This window comes from Callithrix jacchus, chromosome 3 (genome assembly GCF_049354715.1).
Source record: "Callithrix jacchus isolate 240 chromosome 3, calJac240_pri, whole genome shotgun sequence".
NCBI lineage: Eukaryota > Metazoa > Chordata > Mammalia > Primates > Cebidae > Callithrix > Callithrix jacchus.
Window position 1 is genome coordinate 187,132,876 of NC_133504.1, and position 22,770 is coordinate 187,155,645.

The 22,770-nt window shown below is 52.9% G+C and overlaps 1 protein-coding gene across 13 annotated transcripts in view; it reads left to right on the plus strand.

Annotated features, from left to right (window-relative positions):
- Window positions 1–7,812: 7,812 nt before the first annotated feature.
- TBC1D14 (TBC1 domain family member 14) overlaps window positions 7,813–22,770 on the plus strand; it is a 121,869-nt gene continuing 106,911 nt past the window's right edge. For 3 of the 13 annotated variants that reach the window (XM_078367572.1, XM_078367577.1, XM_078367580.1), the window contains exons 1-3: window positions 8,170–8,295; window positions 16,595–16,758; window positions 21,583–22,321. In XM_078367572.1, the coding sequence (XP_078223698.1) occupies window positions 21,600–22,321 (722 nt within the window). In that variant the 5' untranslated portion in view covers window positions 8,170–8,295; window positions 16,595–16,758; window positions 21,583–21,599. Of the gene's footprint in view, window positions 7,853–8,169; window positions 8,296–8,590; window positions 8,935–16,594; window positions 16,759–21,582; window positions 22,322–22,770 lie in introns of those variants that run through there. The other 10 variants (XM_035294131.3, XM_078367576.1, XM_078367579.1 and 7 more) reach the window with 5 other exon arrangements.

Consider the following 22,770-nt stretch of genomic DNA (forward strand, 5'->3'; position numbering starts at 1 on the left):
AATGAAGCTGGGCACGGTGGCTTGCACCTGTGGTCCCAGCTACTTGGGAGGCTGAGGTGGGAGAATCACTTGAGCCTGGAGGTTGAGGCTGCAGTGAGCTGCAACGGCCCCACTGCCCTGCAGCCTGGACCACAGAAAAAAACACAGTGCTGTGACAAGGGGTAGGAGAAAATGTAGACTGGTGTGTGTAGACCACTCTTTCTGGAATCTTGACAGCGTGGGGCTGGAGAGAAGTTGGGGCAGCTGGCAGGGAATAAGCCTGGAGGGGTTTTCTCCACCAGGCATGAGTGGCTGAGCCTGACTTGAGGCTGAGGGCAGGTGCTGGTGAGGAGGAGAGGCCTGAGCTTCGGGGGCAGGGTGGGCAGGCTGGGTTGGCTGTGAGTGCGAGGAGGCTGCCGTCCCCTGGGCATCCAGGGAAGGGGCTTGGTGGACCCTGAGGGAGGTGAGGTGAGGGGCTCCTTCTTTCCCTGCCCTGAACCCCAGGCCCACCTTTTCCAGGTTTCCACTTTCTGGGGAGGATGATTCCATGCTTGTTGGCTGAAGCCGGGATCTTCCTGGGGGGCCGGACCCCCGGGGCTGGGAATGTCTGGAGGATAGATCCTGTAACCTGGACCGCCAGCCTCCACCTGTCCTGAGCACCTGTGTGCCAGGGCGGGCTCACAGTCTTATGGAGGACACAGAGTGACAGACAATGCTAGAGGCCACGGAGTGGGACCCGGGGAGGCGAATGTCCAAGGGCTGGGAGAGGGACATTCTTGGAAAAGACTGGAGACCACAGGGCCAGCCCCGCCCCACCCACACCTCCAGACGGCACCTTCATGGCCTGCTTTGTAGTTCAAAGGCACTCCCACCTGCTCCCTGCCATGTGGGAGGAGGAGGACTGGTCATTTATTCAGACATTTACTACCGAGACCTTTCCCAGCTGGCTGTGCTGCATGGGGCTGGAGTCCCAAACTCTGCTGCTGCCTGCCCCCAGCCATAGAGAGGCCTGGGAATGCATGAGGGGCCTTGGAGGCCCCCCTGGAGGGAATGGCCCGCTCTGCCAGGCATGAGCAGTCAGGGGAGGGGATGGGAGGTCGAGGCAGGGGAACAGGACAGGGGAAGCTTGGACTGACCAGTGCATCTGAGACTGATGTGCTTGGAAACCGCACATCAGATGGGGCGCGAGAGTGAAGGACGGGGTTGCAAGGTTAGGCTGGAGCCAGATGTGGGGGAGGAACAGGAAGGATGGGGGCTGATGCCCCACAGAACATCCTGGTGGCCTTGGTGGCTGGAAGTAAAGCAGCATTGGAGGTGTTTCCATCTATTGCATCGCCCCAGCCTGCCCCAGAAGTATGGGGCCCCTCCTCCTGGGACACTGGGTGGCCCCTGCCTTGCTCCTTTCTGGCCAACTCACCCTTGCCCTTCCAGGCCGAAGAATCCCCTCCCTTCCACCTCCCCATCCGCCACCATTAAAACAAGAACAGATTCTATCCTCCCACTGCTCTGTGCACAAGGCCTGGCACGGGAAAGGCTTAGGACATCTGTGGGCAGATGGACAGCTGCAGGGGGCGTCTCCTGGGAGGCCTGGGCTCCAGTGAAGCCCCTGGGCATGGATGGGGAAGCTGAAGCCTGCTTCCTCCCTGAAGAGGAAGGGCAGCGCTCTGCAGATGGGTGAGAAGGCACCCAAGTGTTTCCGCGGATCTGAGAACAGCCAGCTGCAGCGGGGAGGAAGACAGGGGCTGTGGGGCTGCGGGCAGGGAGGCTTCCCTGTCTGAGCCTGCTTCCTTTCTGCCCCTTGGGTGGGTGTGAAGGTGAAGAGAGCTGACGCACACACCTCGTGGGGCTCAGCAAGGCTTTGCTGCTGGTCCCTCCCGTGGGGGCCCTGGGCTGGGCTGGGTGCCCAGGTCTAGGAATAAGAAGGCATTCAAGAATTCGGGAAGGGGCAGCCAGGGGTGGAGAGGTGGGTGAGAGTCAGGAATGATTTCCCGAGGGTCAGAGCACCTGGGGGAACCGGCCAAGCACGGAAGGGAGGAGGGATGAGAGGAGGATGGGGGTGTGGTGGGGGCACAGCGGGTGCAAAGGCAGGGATTCGAGAGAATTCCAGGGACTTCTGGGGAGCCCCGGGTGGTTCTGTGGGCCTGGGGAGACCTCAGGCCTGGTGACAAAGGGCTTCACTTGTGGCAGGGGGGTCCGTGCTGAGGACCAGCAGAAGTGGGAAGGAGCTGGGCCTGAGTCCCCTGCCCGCCTCTTCTCTTCAGCCCCCACACGGCTCCACGTGAGCCCTGACTCCTGCCTGCTTCTAAATCAGGCTTTGCTTTGTGATGGTGGCGGCAGCAGGCAACTGGGTAATGCCTTTAAAAATAAGGCTACTTGGAAAATTCCACTTTGATGTCACACGGAGCCCCGCCCCCAAGGGCTTGCTGTTCTCTTAGCGCCCAGAGCCTCATGGCCTCTCAGGAATTGCTGAGCCAGGGCCACAGGGGATCCTCCAGGTCTCCTCCCCCAGCCCAGACCATAGGCTCCGGTCTTTGTAGCATTAAAACTTACTTCTTCCAATTAATTACTTGGGATACTCTGGGACTGAGTACAGACTCAGTCTTAGGTTTTGAGCCAGACCTCCAGTACAATGGAGGCGTAGGGTCTCTGGGACAATGAGATGCTGTGGGAGAGGGCGGGTCACATGGCCCAGCAGACACACAGCTCTCCTGGCCTCACTCCCAGCAACGGCGAGTGTCACGGGGCCCCGGATTGATTCCTTCACCTCCTGGAGCCTGAGTTTTCCCATTCAGAAAATGGGAGCAGTACTTGCCTTGCTTCTCTCAAGGCTGTCGGGGGAAGGGCTGGGAACCCTTGTCCGATGGCCCTAGGTTCCTGTCCTTCTCTAGGCCTGCTGGTGACCCATCAGTGAGTGTGGCATATAGCATAAATATAGCATATGCTTGTTGGGAGCAAATTTTTTTGTTTTTTTTGAGATGGAGTCTTGCACTGCTGCCCGGGCTGGAGTGCAGTGGTGCCATCTCGGCTCACTGCAACCTGCGCCTCCCGGGTTCAAGTGATTCTCCTGCCTCAGCCTGTTGAGTAGCTGAGATTACAGGCACCTGCCACCATGCCCAGCTAAGTTTTTGTATTTTTGGTAGAGACGGGGTTTCACCATGTTGGCAAGGCTGGTCTCAAACTCCTGACCTCCTGATTTGCCCACCTCAGCCTCCCAAAGTGCTGGGATTACAGGCGTGAGCCACTGCACCCAGCTGGGAGCAAATTTAAACATCAAAACATATAAGCAGGTGGGGTGTGATGGTATTGCCTGTAATCCCAGCACTCTGGGAGGCCGAAGTGGGTGGATCACTTAAGCTCAGGAATTTGGAACTAGCCTGAGCAACATACCAAAATCCAGTCTTTACAAAAAATACGAAAAGGCCAGACGTGGTGGCTTATGCCTATAATCCCAGTACTTTGGGAGGTCAAAGCAGGAGGATCACCTGACGTCAGGAGTTCAAGACCAGCCTGGCCAACATGGCAAATACCCGTCTCTACTCAAAATAAAACAATTAGCCAGGGATAGTGGGACGCGCCTGTAATCCCACCTACTTGAGAGGCTGAGGCAGGAGAATCGCTTGAACATGGGAGGTGGAGGTTGCAGTGGCTGAGATCGCACCATTGCACTCTAGCCTGGTTGACAGAGCCAGACTCTATCTCCAAAACAACAACAAAACCCCAAAGGCAGCAGATACTTGGCTGAGCTGGTGTGCCCATGTTGGTGATTCTTCCCATCTTCTTTAGTTGCTGTAGACGGAGTACATTCACCTATTTTAATCAATTCGGATGGGACTCTTAGCTTCTGCATTTCCACTGTGCTGTCAATTCTTTAAATGGCTCCTTTTGTGTTACTCCGTTCATCCCCTTCCCTCGTTGCTGGATATCTACATGATGTCCAGGTTACTGCTGTAATATGAGGCTGCTCCCAGTTTATGAATGGGATATCTACACGATGTCCAGGTTACTGCTGTAATATGAGGCTGCTCCCAGTTTATGAATGGGATATCTACACAATGTCCAGGTTACTGCTGTAATATGAGGCTGCTCCCAGTTTATGAATGGGATATCTACACGATGTCCAGGTTACTGCTGTAATATGAGGCTGCTCCCAGTTTATGAATGGGATATCTACATGATGTCCAGGTTACTGCTGTAATATGAGGCTGCTCCCAGTTTATGAATGGGAAAACTGTGTTGAACATCTTTTGATGACACTCTGCCTCAACTCAGGGATAATTCCATGTAAGGATGGCTTCCTTTGGTTGTGTTATGAAACCAAAGGGATTCTGTGTTAGAATGTTGGTTAACTGTGAGATACCGCTTCTTCATGGACTACTGAGAGCCCCTGGGCCAGAGGGAAGCTCTTCTGAAATCAGTTAATGCTTCTCAATCTGCCTCCGCCCCATAGCAATGGACCCATTGCCCAGGTGAGCTCCTTGTATGTCACTGCTGCTATTACTTTTATTCATGCTGTGGCCCCTCGTGGCTCCGAATGGGAGCTGGGGCAAGGGGATTGGGAGGGTGGATGGAGACTGGGCAGCAGCTTCTGGACGGGAGGGTGGGGGGCAGAGCTAGGAGCCCTGGGCTGGGTGGCCTCACTGCCCAGCACCTATTTCCTTGCCTGGAAAATGAGAGTCCACGTGCCAGATTGGCAGCTTGTGCGGATCAACTGTGGGAACAGAGGTGAATCAGCCAGCCCAGCCCAGGGCACCCGGGATGGCTCCAGGTAATTCACGCATCCATTGGAGTTCACATCTAGGGGCTGGGGAAGAGCTGGGGCAAAACGTGTGTTGGGGAAACTAGAGAGATCCCGATCTCTTGAGATGGGTGAGTGTGGCAGGGCAGGAGGCCTCTAGCCTCACTGTATGTACACCTCCCATCCCCTACCCCACCCCAGCTTGGGTCATTCCTCACACCTCTCTGTGGGCCTCCGTTCTCTGAATAGTCAGAGGAGACTTGATGCTAAGAATCCTGCCAGCTCTGACACCTCGTGATGACTCTCCTGGGACATGCATCTGGTCAGATAACCATTTTCTTTGCAAGGGGACAAGCTGCATTTTTCTTTTTCTTTTCCTTTTTTTTTTTTTTTTTTTGAGACAGGGTCTTGCTCGGTCACCCAAGCTGGAGTGCAGTGGTGTGATCTCGGCTCCCAGCAACCTCTGCCTCCCAAGCTCAAGTGATCCTCCTACCTCAGCCTCCCAAGTAGCTGAGACTACAGGTGTGTGCCACCACACCTGGCTAATTTTTGTATCTTTTTTTGTAGAGAGGGAGTTTTGCAACCATGTCACCCAGGCTGGTCTTGAACTCCTGGACTCAAGACATCTGCCCACCCTGGCCTCCCAAAGTGCTGGGATTACAGGCATGAGCCACCACCAAGGCTGCATTTTCACAATGTCACGTATGTCTGTCCTGGAAGCCCTGAAAGAGCAGGAGTTGTGGGCTGTGGGTCACCCTAGTGTCCCTACCAAGGAGGAGCAGGCACCGAGCAGATGCTCAGGACTGGCTTCCATAGACAGTGAACACCCTGGAAAAGGCATTCCCTTGCCCTGCTCCAAGCTGAGCTGGCCCCTCCTGCCTAGCAAGCTTTGGGAGACTCTGAGGTCAGGCTGGAAAAGGTCCCTTGATGGGTGTCTGTGTCTGAGGATGGGGGGAGGTGTGTGAAGAGCTCTCCAAACATGCCAGCAGAAACTTTCATTTCACTTAGACTTGCTTAATCCTCACAACTCAACTTGGGAGGTGGAGGTGCCACATTTCTTGTACAGATAGAAAGGCTGGGGAGGAGCAGGGAAGGCTTCCTGGAGACCTGCATAGGTCCTGTGCCTGGAACTGATGAGAGGGAGCTAAAAGGCCTGGCTCTTGTCCACACTAAGCGATGGCCTTAGTAGGGAGAGATAATCCTTCTGAAAACCTCAGGTAGGGTTTCTGCATGGGGAATGAAATGGCTTTATCTAGCCAGTTATGATGGGGCTTGACGCCTAAGGACCAGTTAGTAGCCAGCGGAGCTGAGATCCAGGGCTGACCACCCTGATCCCGAAATTATCTGCACGTCAGAGATGGGAGTGAGCAAGATGCCCGGGGGTGATGTGACCGCACACAGCCACACGGCTAAATCCTGTTCATTGTGTTCTCAATTTTGTCAGACTCAAGTGCAATGACTTATCTATAACACTTCTGGGCGCTGAGGGCAACAGGTAAGGTGTGAGTCATATCACGCTGTGGGAGCAAGTGATGACAGGCTGCTGGAGAGATGGGGTGGGCGCAACAGGATGGCCAGTGAGAAAAAGGCAGGCAGAGGGCGCCAGGTGCAAATCTGCAGGACCACAGACTTTGGTTCTGGATACAGAACAATGGTTCCTTGTCATCGTAGGGTTTTAGACCCTAAGACTGAGAATTAGGGCTGGAAGGGATTTGGGAGCCGCAAGCAGATCTATTAATCCAACGCATTAAACTGCTAATTAAGTCACGACTGAAGCAGTCTGTACTTTTCCATTAGGGTTTACTTAGAACAAGCTGGGGAGGCCTTGTTTTAAGAGGTATGAAGGAGGCCTCGTATTTTTACTTAAAACCCCTAGAAATTTAAGCATTTGTAAAATTTCTATTACGTAGCACTGCGAGGGAGTTTAATGTTTGCTTTCAAGAGACAGCCTTTAAAAATCTCTCTGGCTTCTGAGTCATAGCTCATAGGTGCTGAGGGTCTTTACAGCCACGAGCTGAAGACGAGACACAAGTGCGGGGTTCCCTAGCCCATCCCTGACGACCGCAGCGGAGACAAATCTTCCATTTCATGCTTCCAGATGCTTCCTGTAATGAGGAAGCTCCTCCTCCTGCCTCTCACCTTTCTGAGTAGCTGAGTCTTTCTTTAGATCGGGCTGTCATCAGTCTCTCTCCAGGGTTTCCTCTCTGGCAATTTATCTGCCAATGACAACCCTCAGGGCTCCTGGTTGGCAGGAGCCAAAGCTGAGTGGAAACCCATGCCTTCTGGCTCCCAGCCGCTAGGATTTCTCCTCTTGCCCTCAAGTCCCCAGAATCTAAGGACAACCCAATAAACAGTCAAATACCTACTATTTGCCAGGCCCAGGGAAAAGAGCAGTAAAGAAGATCAGTCAGGCCTGCCTCATGGAAGCCACAGTCTAGAAAGGGAATGAAGACCAACTGCCCAGCCACAGGGGCTTCTCACACACTCTCCACCAGGTCGTGGATCTGGGGCAGGGAACCCGGCTTCTGCCCCTCTAAGCTAATGACCCACGCGGGTCCTTGGGCGGAGGGCTTCATCTCTGAGTCCGTTTCCCGCTTTGTACAACGGCTCTGTTCATAGATCCCGCTTCTGGAGTCTGTGCAATGCTGAACCCAAATATGTACATAACGCCAGGCCAGTGGCTTCCAAACGTGCGTGCACATCACACAGCTTCCCAAACTCACGATGCTTTCCATCTCATCTTCCGAGGCTGTGATTTAACAGGCCTTGGGGCGCAGCCTGAGCTTCGGAATATTAAAAGCTCTGCAGGCGATGCTAAAGTGCAGACCAGTTTGGGAACTACACCGCCAGGCAACCCGTCAAAGCGCGATAAGAGAGAACGTTCGGAAAAGCCCTTTACAAATTAAGAGACAGGCTGGCTGGGAGGACGCCACGGCGGCGGGGCCTGAGCAACGGCCTCACGCAGACCTTCCCTTCCACGGCGGAGCTCGGGCCGTCTCCCGCACACCGGCTCGGGTAGGGGCGCCCATCGATGCGCTCCGCCGCTCGGCTCTCCACGCCTGGGCCCTGCCCGCTCGAGCCCCTTCCCCCTCCCGGCCGCTTCCCACTTCCAAGATGGCCGCGGGTGGAGCCGACCAGGTAAAGGGGGACCCTGTCGGATGTCCGTGGGGGCTCTACGGACACAAAAGCTCGCTCAAGGCAGTCCCTCGCCACTCCGGTTGGTCCTTGGGAGAGAAAAGGGCCGGCGACGCCGCTTCGGAGGCCCACGGCGGGCGATCTCCGGAAGAGGGACAGCCGGGCAAGCGCCAAGTTCCAGACGCGGCGGGACGGGCGGAAGAGCAGGCGCGGGCCGGCAGGGGGCGGGGCGCGAGTGCGTGGGGGGCGTGTTCAGGGGAGGGGCGGGGCGGGGCGAAGGGAGGGCGCGCGCCGCTGTTCGCCGCGGGCGGCTCGCGCGCATCTGCGGGCTGGACCCGCTGCCGGCCGCGCGCCCGGCGTCCTCGCCGTGCGAGTTGCGGGTCCCGCGCGGCCTGGGCTGCTGGCCCACGGGTCCCGGGGATGGCGTCGGAGCCGCGCTAACTCCGGTACTGAGGGCCTCCCGCGGGGGCCGGGCTGCGGGCCGCGAGGGAGGGGAGGGCGCTCGGGGCCGCCACCTGCTGCAGCGACGGCCGGGGCGGGGAGCGGCCGGGACTGGAGGGTCGCCGGGCGCTGGTCCTGCTGGGCGCCCCTCGCTGCGCGGCCGCGGCTCCTGCACGCCAGGGCAGCGCTTGCGTGGCGCCCGGAGGGGGCCTTCGTGGGGCCGCCGGGGCGGGGGGCAGCACTCGAGACTCGGCGGCCCTCGCGGAGGCGCGCGCTGTGCCCGGCTCCTTTCCGGAACTTGACGAAAAGTTTTCCTCCTCCGACGCCGGGCTGCGGACCCTAGAGGAGGCGGCAGAGTGGGCTGGACCCCGACCCCGGAGCCCCGTTCCACCTCGAACCCTCAGTCCCCGGGCAGCGGACTCTCTTCCTTGGAGTCCCGGACCCCCGTTTCATCTCGGACAGCTCTATCTCTGGAGCCCCTGGCCTCCGGAACTCCCTTTCATTCGAAGTCCTGACCTTCTTGGACCTCCACCTTACCCGAGGGTCAGGGAATACCCCTACCTCTGCCTCGGAGCCCCCTATTCCTGGGCCGTGGAGACTCTGGCCGGGGGACCCTCGCTGGACGGGGACAGCTGCCTTGAGGAGTGAGTCCCGGGACCCCGGACCCCCTCCCACCAGGAGTCTCTCCAGGCTGTGGGGCGCGGCCCTGATGGGGGCGGCTGGTCAGGAGAATAGGGGAATGGCCCTGTGGACTCCAGATCCAGCCACCGCGAGGCCGGGGCAGTAGGTATTTTAGTAACTGCGCCTGACCAGGCCACGTGAAGCCGTTTCTGTCTTAAAGTTGCACAGGACGCCGTTTTCTCCAGCTTGGAATTGGAAGCTTTGCTTGGGAAGGTTTTATAGGCACCGGTGCATTTGGCCCCTGGGCATCAGCTTGGTTATTTCATACACTGAGGCTAGCTGAGGAGGGTGGCCCTGGTGGTGTCTTGGGGACCAAATGCTCACTCTCTTGTCCCCTGTATTGCAGGCTGTTAGCTCCTAGTTGCTGTCTTGCCTGGCTTTTATAGAGGTGGGTTGCCTGATGGAAACTGTTATCTGCTTTGCCTTGGCTAGTGGTTACAGCAGTCTTGGAACGCTTCTTGTTGCCCAGTTGATCTGGCCAGGATCAACCCATACCTCAGGTTTGGGTTTGGCTTCCTTCTGACCAACCCTCTTACCGCGTCTTTGCTGTATGTTTGGCCCCTTGAGATTGTGGGCTCCACAGTGCCAATGAGATCCCAGTCCTAAGAAGAGCCTGGCGTGAACTTGGTGTTCGGGGTCATTGGGCGGAAACACCTTTTAGGAAACATAAAGGGTGTCAGCTGAGACTAGGGAGACAAAGTAACTGGCTTGGAGCCACCCAGATGGGGAGAGGCAGAGATGGGATTCACACTGAGGCCGGCTGCTGGGCCAGGCTCTGCTCACCTCTGTGGCATCCGCTGTCCCGGCACTTTGCACGGAGCTGGGCTTGATTCCTGTTTGTACAACTGCGTTTTCACCATCTGCCCACAGCCTACCCTCTCACATTCAGCTTGGGCGCTGCCTCGCCGGGCTGCTGCTGTTCTCCCATGCTCCTTTAGCCCCTGCACTTCCTCCGCATTGGGTGCGCTGTCTCCTGCCCCACTCCCCATTTAGTGGGTGAATTCCTGTCTTTCATGCCCTCACCTTCCGTCCTCTACTCTGGTTGATTTCTTAGCTGGTGCTTTGTAGAAGGCCTCTCTGAAAGTGAGGACACAGCTAATCAGAGCAGCTCGTTTGAATCTCTCTGCTACGGATGTTCCCAAGCCTCAGCACAGGGGAGGTTGGGGGCGCTTTGGGGAATCTGCGATCTTGGAAAAGAGTTGTCGTCAGTGTAAACATTAATACGTAGAGAATACAAGAGGATTTTAGGAAAGTGAGTATGTGTTTGTTAACTTAAAAAAATTTTTTTTTTTTAAATTAAGAGATGGGGTTATGCTGTGTTGTCCAGACTGCATCTGAACTCCTGGGCTCAAACGATCCTGCAGAGTAGCTGCAATTATAGGCACACATCGCTATAACTGGCTTAACATTTGTTTTAGGACTAGGTATAAAGAGCGTTTCTTGGACCTGGGTGGGTTAGTATTCTTGACTGTCCATCTGGGAGGCTCTCAGGGACTTAGGAGCTTGTGTAGTCACTTCATTTTATAGATGGGAAGTTGAGGCCCAGAGCTGCTTCAGTATCACACGGCAGGTGTGGGAAGAGAGAGTGCTGACAGGAGGAAGCTGTACATTGCGGCCTTGTAGACACAGACTGGCTGTGTCTGGCCTTGCTTATGCAAATGGTTGCTAAAATAGTGGGGCCGAGTTGGCTGGCCCCTTCGGTGGCCAGGAAGGAATAACACCAGTCAGCATTTCCCGAGGCTTACCTGTGCCAGGCACGATTTTAAGGGCTTTATGTGGATTTCTTCCCCTAATCTTGTCAGCTGCCTAACGAGATAGGGTCTCTTATTGTCTTCATTTTGCTGCAAGGAGACCAAGGCACAGGGAAGTTAAGCGAGTTCAAGCTCACACAGCTGGTCAAGAGAGGAGCTGGGATTCGAACCCAGGCAGTTTGCTGCTGGAACCCTGCATTATTTTTTCCCTCCTGTTTATTTTATTATTTTGTTTACTTTTTGAGACAGAGTTTTGCTCTTGTCGCCTAGGCTGGAGTGCAACAGCACAGGATCTCAGCTCACTGCAACCTTCGCCTCCTGGGTTCAAGCAGTTCTCCTGCCTCCGCCTCCCGAGTAGCTGCGATCATAGGCATGCTCTGCCGTGCCTGGCTAATTTTGTATTTTCGGTAGAGACGGGGTTTCGCCATATTGGCCAGGCTGTTTTTGAACCCCCGACCTCAGGTGGTCCACCTGCGAAGTGTTGCAATTACAGGCGTGAGCCACCACTCCCAGCCTATTTGATCTCAAAACTTCATTTGAAGCCTAACGTCCGTACACAGACATGTAAGAGTGCTTAAGTGTTCAGCTTATCCATGAGCAGGGCTATTGGGTGAACACACCTGGGCGACATTAAGGGAGCTGAGAGGAAGGCAGTTAAAGTTTTGGGGCTGTGTTTGTAGGAACTCCGGCAGGCCACGTATGAACTTTGATGTCGGATCTGGTTTGAACTCAGTTTCTGTTGCCATGTGACCCTGGGAGAGTAACTTAGCCTCTCTGAATTTCACAGTTTCTTCAGTGCCCTTGGCAGGCTTGTGATTATTAGAGCCTGTGTTGGCACCCTGCATGTTTGGTGCATGCTAAATGCTCAGCACATTGTTTCTCTTATTGATAGTTAAGATGATAAATTATACGGGCTTTGAGTGGTCCATCTTCCTGATGTTCCTTTTGCCTCCCAGTCACTTCCCAGGTACTGAGGAAAATTAGTTAATTAGTAATTTACCAAATCATTAAGTGAAGCTGAAACATTTTGCATTGAAATTTAACTTGTCCTGGCTGGGCGTGGTGGCTCTAATCGCAGCAGTTTGGGAGGTTGACGGGGGTGGATCTGGGCAGCATGGCGAAACCCTGTCTCTACCAAGACAACAGCACATTAGCTGGGCAGGCGTAGTGGCCTGTGCCTGTGGTCCCAGCTACTCTGGATGCTGAGGTGGGAGCCTCGCTTGAGCCTGGGAGGCGGAGGTTGCAGTCAGATGGGTGACAGAGACGCCATCTCAAAAAAAAAGGAAGTTTCACCTGTGCCTTCCATAACCAGTGGTCAGTGTAAGTTAAGTGTCCGCTCATTAGGGTTGTGAAGGAGCCTTTGAGTCAGTTTCTGCCTGGTTTGTGGAAACATTCATGGGCTGAAACTTATTTAAACAGCATTGTATGAAGTGACAGTTCCTGAAAGTTGCCACCTCTCACCCTCTGGAGGAATATGTGAGATTCTAGGAAATTCTTTTCTGGACTGTTTTTATCCTAAAGAATCACCCATTAAAAAGCCAAACTAGGCCGGAGTGGTGTTTCACATCTGTAATCCCAGCACTGTGGGAGGCTGAGGCAGGCGGATCACCTGAGGTCAGCAGTTCAAGACCAGCCTGACCAACATGGAGAAACCCCGTCTCTAGTAAAAAATACAAAAATTTAGCTGGGCATGGTGGTGGATGCCTGTGATCCCAGCTACTCAGGAAACTGAGACAGGAGAATCGCTTGAACCCGGGAGGCGGAGGTTGCGGTAAGCCGAGATCGCGCCATTGTACTCCAGCCTGGGCAACAAGAGTGAAACTCCATCTCAGAAAACAGAAAAAGCCAAACTACTTTGATAGTGGACTTTTCCATTTTACATAATGCAAAGCACTCCATTGTGTCAAGCCCTGTGTGTGGCCGTGGAAAGAGTCAGCGCCCTGGAGTCGGCTTCGGGGGTCAGCCCCGCCCAGCTCCTTTATTATGCACCCATTAGACCTCAGCCTTCTCTAAGCTCTTTTGGTGGTTGTGGAGGTGACAGTTCTGGTGGATACAGACATGGACACAGTGCCTGAAGTGTGTCTGTGCTTAGGAAGTGGAGGCAGCTGCTCATGTTCATGAGCCAGAAGCACCCGGTCCTTTCTGCCTGAGCCAGGACCTGAATTAAAGAGAAAGAGGCCAGGCTCAGTGGCTCACACCTGTAATAACAGCACTTTGGGAGGCTAGGGGTGGATCACTTGAGGTCAGGAGTTTGAGACCAGCCTGGCCTACATGGTGAAACCCTGTCTCTACTGAAAATACAAAAATTAGCTGGGCGTGGTGGCGGGTGGCTGTAATCCCAGCTACTCTGGAAGCTGAGGCGGGGGAATCGCTTTGAACCCTGCAGACAGAGGCTGTAGTGAGTCCAGATCATGCCGCTGCACTGAGTGACAGTGAGACCACGTCTCAGAAACAGAACAAAAAGAGAAAGAGATGCAGTGGTTGGTGCTTGTGTCGCCCTCTGCCAGACAGGCTGGTTCTCAGGGAGGTGCCACGTCATTCAGTGGGTTCTCCTTGGTGTTAGAGGCTCAACTGGGCTGTTTCTCTTGAACAGTTCCGCCTGCCCTCTGGGGCTGAGATGAAGGCCTGATGGAGCAGCTGCTCCTGTGAGGAGGTTCTTAGTCCTCCCAGAATCCTCACCAGGAAGCATGGGGGACCCCGAGAGGCCTTGAGAATGCCGTGGGTGCCAGGGACAGATGACTCAGGTGGGACCCCCTGCGACTGCGTTGGGGAGTCACTGCACCTGCTCAGCCCAGGTTTGTTATTCCCATCTGGAAATGGTAGGACGAAGTCTGCTGTTTATAGGGCAGGGTGAGCAGACAGGCCTTCGTGAGCAGCAAAGCTTACCGAGGGGCCTTGGAGCCACAGACTTGAGTTCAAGCCCAACTCTGCCACATGACAGTGGAGACCTTGGGCAGGCCACATACCTTGGCTTCCTCCTCTGGGTAATGGGGATACGAACTGGCTCCCAGGGCTGCTGAGGGGCTGTGAAGCAGATCGGTGTGTTTTGAGTTCAGGACGGTGCCTGGTTCTTACATTGCCATCCTGTGGTGCTGCCCTGGGGGTGCGGTTAGGTCCTGCAGGCTGGTCCTTCCCTCTGGGAACCTTGGCTCTGGGACCTGTATACCCTCAGGCCATTGCGGAGTAGGAATGAGCTGTGTAGGCCTGACCCTTAAGGATAAGAATCCAGGCTGGATGTGGTATCTCATGCCTGTAATCCCAGCACTTTGAGAGGCGAAGGTAGGCAGATCACTTGAGCTCAGGAGTTTAAAACCCATTTGGCTAACATGGTAAAACCCTGTCTCTACTTAAAAAAAAAAAATGCAAAAAATTAGCTGGATGTGTTGGTGGGTACCTGTAATACTAGCTACTTGGGAGGCTGAGGCAGGAGAATTGCTTGAACCTGGGAGGTGGAGATTGCAGTGAGCTGAGGTTGTGCCACTGTGCTCCAGCCTGGGCAATGAGAGTGAAGCTCCATCTCAAAAAAGGGTAAGAATCCAGAAGTCAGTGGCCACAGCTTGATGGCAGTCTTGGCAGTGAAGGTGAGTGCCTTGTTGTTTGAAGATCAGATAGGGCAGTGGTGCCCCCCTTGCCACTGGGGTTTGAAAAGACAGCTGTCCTGTGGAGTGTCAGAGAGGAGCTGGGAAAGGGAATCCTTCGTGCTCCAGCCCCGGAAGAGGCTGCCAGCCGATGTCTGTACAGACGGCAGCATGCCTGCTCCCTGAAGCCACTGTGAGTGGATTTATTCCCCTGTGGGAACATACCTACATCATTTGGTTTGGCCTTTGTAAACAGTTTCTTTTATTTAGGAAGACTTTGGTCAAGACCTTTCCCACTGCTTTTTGAGGAGGAGAAAATCAAGCAGTTGCTTCTAGACGGCATTGTTTTCCAAAGCCACATGCAGAGTCACCAGCAGAGCTACCCTCTACTTTCTGACTTGTGTTGAAGATTGTGGGTCTGTTGGAGTGATGGTTGATTGACTCCCTCGTGGGCAGCTGCCCTCTTTGCTTCCTGCAGAACTGAGTCTTGGGAGAGGTAAATACAATTCAGATGGCGTCGTGGCGTGGAATGAACATTTAGTCTTCCTCTTGGCCGGAAAGTGATGACTCATCACCATTTGACTTGAGTTCGTGCCTCCATGACAGGGTGCTGGGCCAGGTGCTGGGGCGGTTCCTCCTGTGCCTCGGGCACCTGTGGGTACCTGCTGCGGTGGTCACTGCCGCAGGGGGATACTGTCTCTAGGGCGTTAGTGATTTGCATTTTGGAAAACAAATGTCGAAGGAAGGAATTTTCCCTTTGCTGACCATCACGTGCTGACGGCGATCCTCACTATCCTGCCCTCATCTAACCAGTGTGTAGGCAGGCACAGCTCAGCTGCTGTGTGCACGCTCAGGGGAGCTCCGTTTTAGGGGAGTTCTGCCTTGCATTCCTACCTCCGGTGCTCACCGAGTTCTTGGAACGCAGTCCAGCTCTCAGCAGACATGTCTTGGATGGGCCCATCTCTGAAACCTGCCTACTTCAGAACTTAGTTGTTAGTAGTGATTAATTCAGCAAATAGATTTTTGAAGAATCCATGCCAGGCATTTGACCAGAGAATAATTCCTAGAAACAGTTAGAACTGCGCCTGCCTGAAACAGAATCCGGTGGGGAGAGACATGAAGGCAGTTGTGAAATAGTTGTTTCTGGTGGGGTGTGGCCGAAAGGAGCCTACGAGGAAGGAGGCCCTGCAGCTTTCTGGGAGAGGAAGGGAAGGCTTTTCAGAGGAGGTGGCCTTTGAAAGCACCAGTTGAGTGTCTTTGTGTTACCCCCTACCTGGGTTCTGAGGCCCCTGATGGCCTACCTGGGGCGGGCACCTCAGGTGGTAATACAGTAGATCTGAGTGTTTGGGCTGGTCAGAGGGTGACTGCACAAGGCTGGAGAGGCAGGCACAGACGGATCACGAGGGCCCTGTGTGCCGGCTCGGGGAATTCAGGCTTAGTTTGTCTTTTATGAACATGGACTTGGAGGCAGGCTGTCTACAGTTGATCTCCTGGCTGACGTCCAGAGTCCACCCAGGAGCCTTGTTTCAGAGGTACACACCTTGTTTGTACAGCTTCCCCCACGAAGGGTACCAACAGGAGGCAGGTGGCCTTGGAATGTGGCTTCTACTCTAGTGACACTGGTGGCACCAGGCGGAAGCGCTTGAGGACAGGTGGCCTTGGCCCTTGCAGAGTTTGCTTTTAGAGTATGTTGCAAGCGGAAGCACTATTTTCCCTTTTAGGTTTGTTTCCCTGAAGACTGACGCCCTGTTCCTGAGGTTTAAGGAACTTAACTGGTCTTGGGACTAGCAAAGGCCTCAGAGGTTTCTCAGCTTCTCTATTAAAGAGACCTGGGCTGCTGTCCCCAGTCCCCCATGGCAGAGAAGAGTAGTAGAGAAAGGTTTTCTTTCTCTACCTAAAGCCAGATGGGTTTGGGCTCTGCCAGACCTCACTTTCTTCTTCCCTGTGCTTTCTTCTTGGTGGCATTTCAGGGAAGGGGTCCTTGGATTGCCATGAATGGAATCCTAGAGTTTCACCAAATGGTTTCCAATTCCAGGCATGAGTGGTGCCTTCTGCTTGCCTAGGCACCAAGTTTCCTAGGAAGGATAGACTTTTTGTGTTCCTGTCTACTCTGTTAGCAGAATTTGCGTTCTAACCACATCTCTTTTGTGGCAGCTGACTTTTTTTTTTTTTTTTTTTTTTGCTGTACTAAGAAGTAGAGGGAGGCACACACCTTCACTGGGCACCTATTATGTCACTAAGGGGCTGGGTTTGTCAGCACCTTCACCGGACCTTCTCATTTCTTTTATCCTCAGACTGGCCTGGGAGCCACTCATGCCTGGAATTGGAAACCATTTGGTGAAACTCTAGGATTTCATTCATGGCAATCCAAGGACCCCTTCCCTGAAATGCCACCAAGAAGAAAGCACAGGGAAGAAGAAAGTGAGGTCTGGCAGAGCCCAAACCCATCTGGCTTTAGGTAGAGGAAGAAAACGTTTCTCTACTACTCTTCTCTGCCGTGGGGGACTGGGGACAGCAGCCCGGGTCTCTTTAATAGAGAAGCTGAGCAACCTGTATTGCCCCATGTTACTGCTGGGGGAGAGGGAAGTTAAGGCTCAAAAGGGTTAAGCACCTCATTTGAGGTTGCCTTACCTGGCAAGTGGCAGAGCCAGAATTTCAGCTGGTCCTGTGAGAGGTGCTCAGCTGTTTAATGTAAGGATTTCCTCTTGCATGTATGGGTTTTTGCTAGTTTGATCTGTTAGAGTGTTGATGGTGTTTTGATAATTCTAATTACCTTGACATTGTCAAAGATTAGCTCTTAACTGTGTGCTACAAATGTTTCTTACTCTGTTTTCCTTTTAATTCACTTCCCGGTTTGTATATATTTGAATCTACCTAGATTGTATCTTACTTTTGTGAATTCTGTTGTTTCCTAACATAGCAACTTGAGGGATTCTTCCCAAGCAGGGGGCACAGAGGGTCTGCAGTGGCCCTGCCTTGGAGGGCTCATGGCTCTGGGGAAGAGCGGTGAGGGCCGTGAAACACTGAGAATGCGTTCACGTGTGTGGAGGCGATGTCCGGATTCTTCCAGACGATGGCCTAGGTTTTGCTGTATAGATTAGAGAAACGTTTTCTTTTTTTGCAGCACCTGTATAATTTCGCCTCTTTATTTTTTGAGACGGAGTTTTGCTCTTGTTGCCTGGAGTGCAGTGGCATGATCTCAGCTCACTGCAACCTCTGTCTCCTGGGTTTAAGCTGTTCTCCTGCCTCAGCCTACCAAGTAGCTGGGATGGCAGGTGTGCACCACCACGCCTGGCTAATTTTGTATTTTTAGTAGAGATGGGTTTTGCCATGTTGGTCAGGCTGGTCTTGAACTCCTGACCTAAGGTGATCCGTCTACCTCGGCCTCCCAAAGTGCTGGGATCACAGGTATGAGCCACCATGCTGGCCTGTAATTTCACTTTTGTATTAAATCCTACTTTTGTCTGCATTTTTGCTTTAGTGTAGTACAGTGTGGTTCTAATGTCTAAGAAAAATTGATGATCAATTAGTATAACACTGTGATTAAATAGTCCTTCCTTACTCACTGGTCATATTTCAAGTTTTTGTTTTTTATATTTATTTGAGATGGAGTCTCACTCTGTCACCAGGCTGGAGTGCAGTGGCACAATCTTGGTTCACTGCAACCTCTGCCTCCCAGTTTCTAGTGATTTTCCTGCCTCAGCTTCCTGAGTAGCTGGGATTACAGGTGCATGTCATCACGCCCAGCTAATTTTTGTATTTTTAGTAGAGAGGGGGGGTTTCACCATCTTGGTTAGGCTGGTTTCGAACTCCTGACCTCAAGTTCTGCCTGCCTGGGCCTCCCAAAGTGCTGGGATTACAGGTGTGGGCTACCGTGCCTGGCCTGTTTGTTTTGAAACAGGGTCTGGCTATGTTGCCCAGGCTGTAGTCCAGTGGTGCTGTCATAGCTCATTACAGTCTTGAACTCCTGGGCTCAAGAGATCTTCCCTCCTCAGCCTTCTCAGTAGCTGGGACTACAGGTGTGCACTACCGTGCCTGGCTAATTTCTACTTTTGGTAGAGTTGGGGGTCTCACTGTGTTGCCCAGGCGAATCAAATATTTGTGTATAGTTAGCCTATTTCTGAATTCTGCATTTCATTTCATTTCATTCCTTCACATTTCTAGTTTTGCTTCCGGGCTGCACTCTTACTGGCCCCTTCAGTTTCTGGGATGGAGGGAGATTACTCCCCTCCCTTTCTCTCCTTTTTTTTTTTTTTTTTTTTTTTTTTCTGGAGACAGGATTGTGCCCTTTTGCCCAAGGTGGAGTGCAGTGGTGATCATGGCTCATTGCAGCCTTGAACTCCTGGGCTCAAGTGGTCCTCCTGCCTCAGCTTCCCAAGCAATTGGGACTACAGGCATGAGCCAGTGTACGTGGCTCCCCTTTTTCTGCTTTTAATTAGTTTGCTTTTGCTGTATGGACACTGAGAGGCAGGCCAGGCTTCCTGAAGTAGGAACATGCAGGCTCCTTACAAAAGCTAAGATGTCACCCAGGAAGGAGTGGTTATCGTTCTTTCTCTGTGCTTGAAACCTTCAGTTCCTCTCGGTTTGATGATAGCAGCTACCAACAAAGTGCCTGCTGGGGGCAGCTGCCTACTAAATGCTTTTCTTGTGGTACTTAATTTAATTCTGCCAAGGCAATAGAGTGGAGCTGGGATTCGGGCCCAGGAACATCTGAGTCCAAAGCCCTGATCTTTATGTTCTCGCGTACGGACCACATTTAAACGTACTGGCTGATTTCTTTCTTTCTTTCTTTTTTTTTTTTTATACGGGAGTTTTGCTCTTGTTGCCCAAGCTGGAGTGCAGTGGTGTGATCTTGGCTCACCGCACCCTCTGCCTCCCACGTTCAAGCGATTCTCCTTCCTCAGCCTCCTGAGTAGCTGGGATTCCAGGTATCTGCCACCACGCCTGGCTAATTTTTTGTATTTTTAGTAAAGACAGGGTTTCACCATGTTGGCCAGACTAGTCTTGAACTCCTGACCTCTAGTGATCCACCTGCCTTGGCCTCCTAAAGTGCTGGGATTGCAGGTGTGAGCCACCACACCTGGCCATTTTAATAAAAATAAAAGGGAGCAATTTATGCCAGAGTTCCCAGTGTGTTGGGGCTGCATTCTCCAGGCTAGCGTGCCTCATACCCGCCCTTCCTGATGTGCCTTGGGCTGGAGAACTTTATTTTTTATTATTATTTTTTTAAGACAGGGTCTCATTCTGTTGTTCAGGCTGGAGTGCAGTGGTGTTAGCGGGGCTCACTGCATTCTTGACCTCCTGGGCGGGTTCAAATGATCTTCCCACCTCAGCCTTTCAAATAGCTAGGACCACAGACACGTGCATGTGCCACCATGCCCAGCTAATTTTTCAATTTATTTTAAAGACAGGGTCTTCCACTGTTGCCCAATCTTGCTCCTGAATACCAGGCCCGAGTGATCCTCCTGCCTCTACCTCCCAAAGTGCTGGAATTACAAGCATGAGCCACTGTGCCTGGTTAAATAACTTTATTTTTATTTTTTTTTATTTTTGAGATGGACTCTCACCCTGTTGCCCAGACTGGAGTGCAGTGACATAATCTTGGTCCACTGCAGCCTCATCTCCCAGGTTCAGGTGATTTTCCTGCGTCAGCCTCCAGAGTAGCTGGGATTACAGGCATGCACCACCACACCCAGCTAATTTGTGTTACGTTTTATTTTATTTTATTTCATTTTTGAGGTGGAGTCTCTCTCTGTTGCCCAGGCTGGAGTGTAGTGGCGTGATCTCGGCTTACTGCAGCCTCCGCCTCCTGGGTTCAAGGGACTCTCCTGCCTCAGTCTCCCTAGTAGCTGGGATTACAGATGCATGCCACCACACCTAGCTAAGTTTGTATTTTTAGTAGAGATGGGATTTCACCATGTTGGCCAGGCTGGTCTTGATCCACCTGCCTCGGCCTCCCAAAGTGTTGGGATTACAGGCGTGAGCCACCGTGCCAGGCCATACCAGAGAACTTTACACATGGCCTTAGATGTGTGTGTGTGATTAATGGATTTTGTTTGTTTGTAGGTCTTTCTCTTTTACTCAGGCCAGAGTGCAGTGTTGCAATCATGGCTCACCACAGCCTAAACTTCCCAGGCTCAAGTGATCCTCCCACCTCAGTCTCCAGAGTAGCCGGGACTACAGGCATGTGCCACCACATCCAGCTGATTTTTTTAGTTTTTTTATAGAGACAGGGTCTTGCTATGTTGCCCAGGTTGTATGGACAGCTTTGACTCCTCTCACTGAAAGCTCTGAGGTTCTGGTCTTTATTCTTTCTTTGTGGATGTTTATCTTCACTGAGCGGACCTCCTAACCTGGGTTAATGTAATCCTAAACCAAGCCTTTCTAACCTACGCCTCATCTCCTTCAGGGTCCCGTAGATCCCAGCTCTGCTGTTACACAGCAGTGTGATCTTAGACCCGTTTCCTAATCTTCCTGAGCCTCATTTTCTTTCATGGTAAAGGGGTACGATGCCAAGATTTGTAGATGTGAGTGAGTGTGACTGAAACATTTGTGGAGAGGCCTGGCTGCTGCAGATGGCTTACATAATTTATTTTGTTGTTGTTTTCCAGCTTAATGAAGATATCTTAGGATTTTTTGCTGTCTCAGAACAAGTAGATCCTTGACTTACATATGGGTTATGGATTCACATATTTTCACAGAGATATTCTCTTTATCATTGAACCACTCCCCCCGCCAAAAATCCCAGCCCTTGCCCCCCAAGCCTGGTCCTCAGGTTCCCAATGCTGTCCTGGGGATGGAGGTGTGACTGGTAGGGGTGGTGATGATCATGTTATCTTGGGCACATCCTTTGTCTGGGTTATCTTCCTGCTGTGTTATATCATGACAGTGTATGTTAAAACTCTAGCTTCTGGGGCAGGTGTAGTGGCTCATGCCTGTAATCCTAGCACTTTGGGAGGACTAGGTGGGCAGATCGCTCGAGGTCAGTAGTTGGAGACCAGCCTGGCCAACACAGCAAAATCCCATCTCTACTAAAAATACAAAAATTAGCTGGGTGTGGTAGTGCTCATCCCAGCTACTTGGGAGGCTGAGGCAGGAGAATTGCTTGAACCCGGGAGGTGGAGGTTGCTGCGAGCTGAGATCATGCCACTGCACTCCAGCTTGGGCAACAGAGCGAGACTCCATCTCAAAAAAAACCTTCTGGCCTCTGGACTTCATATGCGGGGACATGGGACCTTTTCAAGGCTTTCTCCCTTAATTTCCATGTTTGTGTTTTTTCTAGTTTCTCCTTGGACCAAGATGACTGATGGAAAACTCTCCACCTCTACAAATGGTGTATCCTTGATGGGCATTCTGGATGGTCGACCAGGAAACCCTCTTCAGAACCTGCAACACGTCCATCTCAAGGCGCCCCGACTCCTCTCGGCGCCCGAGTACGGGCCCAAGCTGAAACTCAGGGCTCTAGAAGATCGGCACAGCCTTCAGTCGGTGGACTCGGGGATTCCTACCCTGGAGATCGGCAACCCGGAGCCTGTGCCCTGCAGCGCGGTCCATGTGAGGAGGAAGCAGTCTGACTCGGACATCGTCCCTGAGCGGGCCTTCCAGAGTGCCTGCCCACTGCCGTCCTGCGCGCCACCGGCTCCTAGCAGTGCCGAGCGGGAACAGAGCGTGCGGAAGTCCTCCACGTTCCCCAGGACAGGCTATGACTCAGTGAAGCTCTACAGTCCAACCTCCAAAGCCCTGACCCGCAGCGATGACGTCTCCATCTGCAGCGTGTCCAGTCTCGGGACAGAGCTGTCCACCACGCTGTCTGTCAGCAATGAGGACATCTTGGACCTTGTGGTCACGAGCAGCTCCAGTGCCATTGTGACCCTGGAGAATGACGATGACCCACAGTTTACCAATGTGACCTTGAGCTCTGTCAAGGAAACCAGTGGCTTACACCAGCACGACTGTGTCCATGAGGCTGAGGAGGGGAGTAAACTGAAAATACTGGGCCCATTTAGTAGCTTCTTCACCAGGTAATGCTCTCTTTGCCCTCAAGAAGAGCTTGCTTGTCAAGTCCTGGCCAGTCGTCTTGTTCTCTTCTCACATGTGCTGTGTGCTCTCTGTGTTAGGCAGGCACCGTCTCACACTGATAACTGGGCCTTTTCGCGGTAGCCTGGGATCCTGTGGGACTGTGCAGGACTGGTCTGTTGCAGATTCTGCTCTTCTGTGTCCCCGGCACATTTGCAGTCTGTTGTCACTTCTTTGTCTCCAACCCGGTGTGGCTGTCCCACAGGTGGCCAGTGTTAGCAAATCAGTAGCCTGAGCCTCTGCAGGGCCCTGTACACTTATAACGTTTCTTGGGCCAAACAGAGGGCACTGATGAGGGTGATGCCAGTTGGTAACTCCCATTTCTCTTTTTTTTTTTAATTCACCTGGGTGCAGGTGGGCTAAGGCTGAAAAGGGCGTTAGGCTTTTCTTTTTC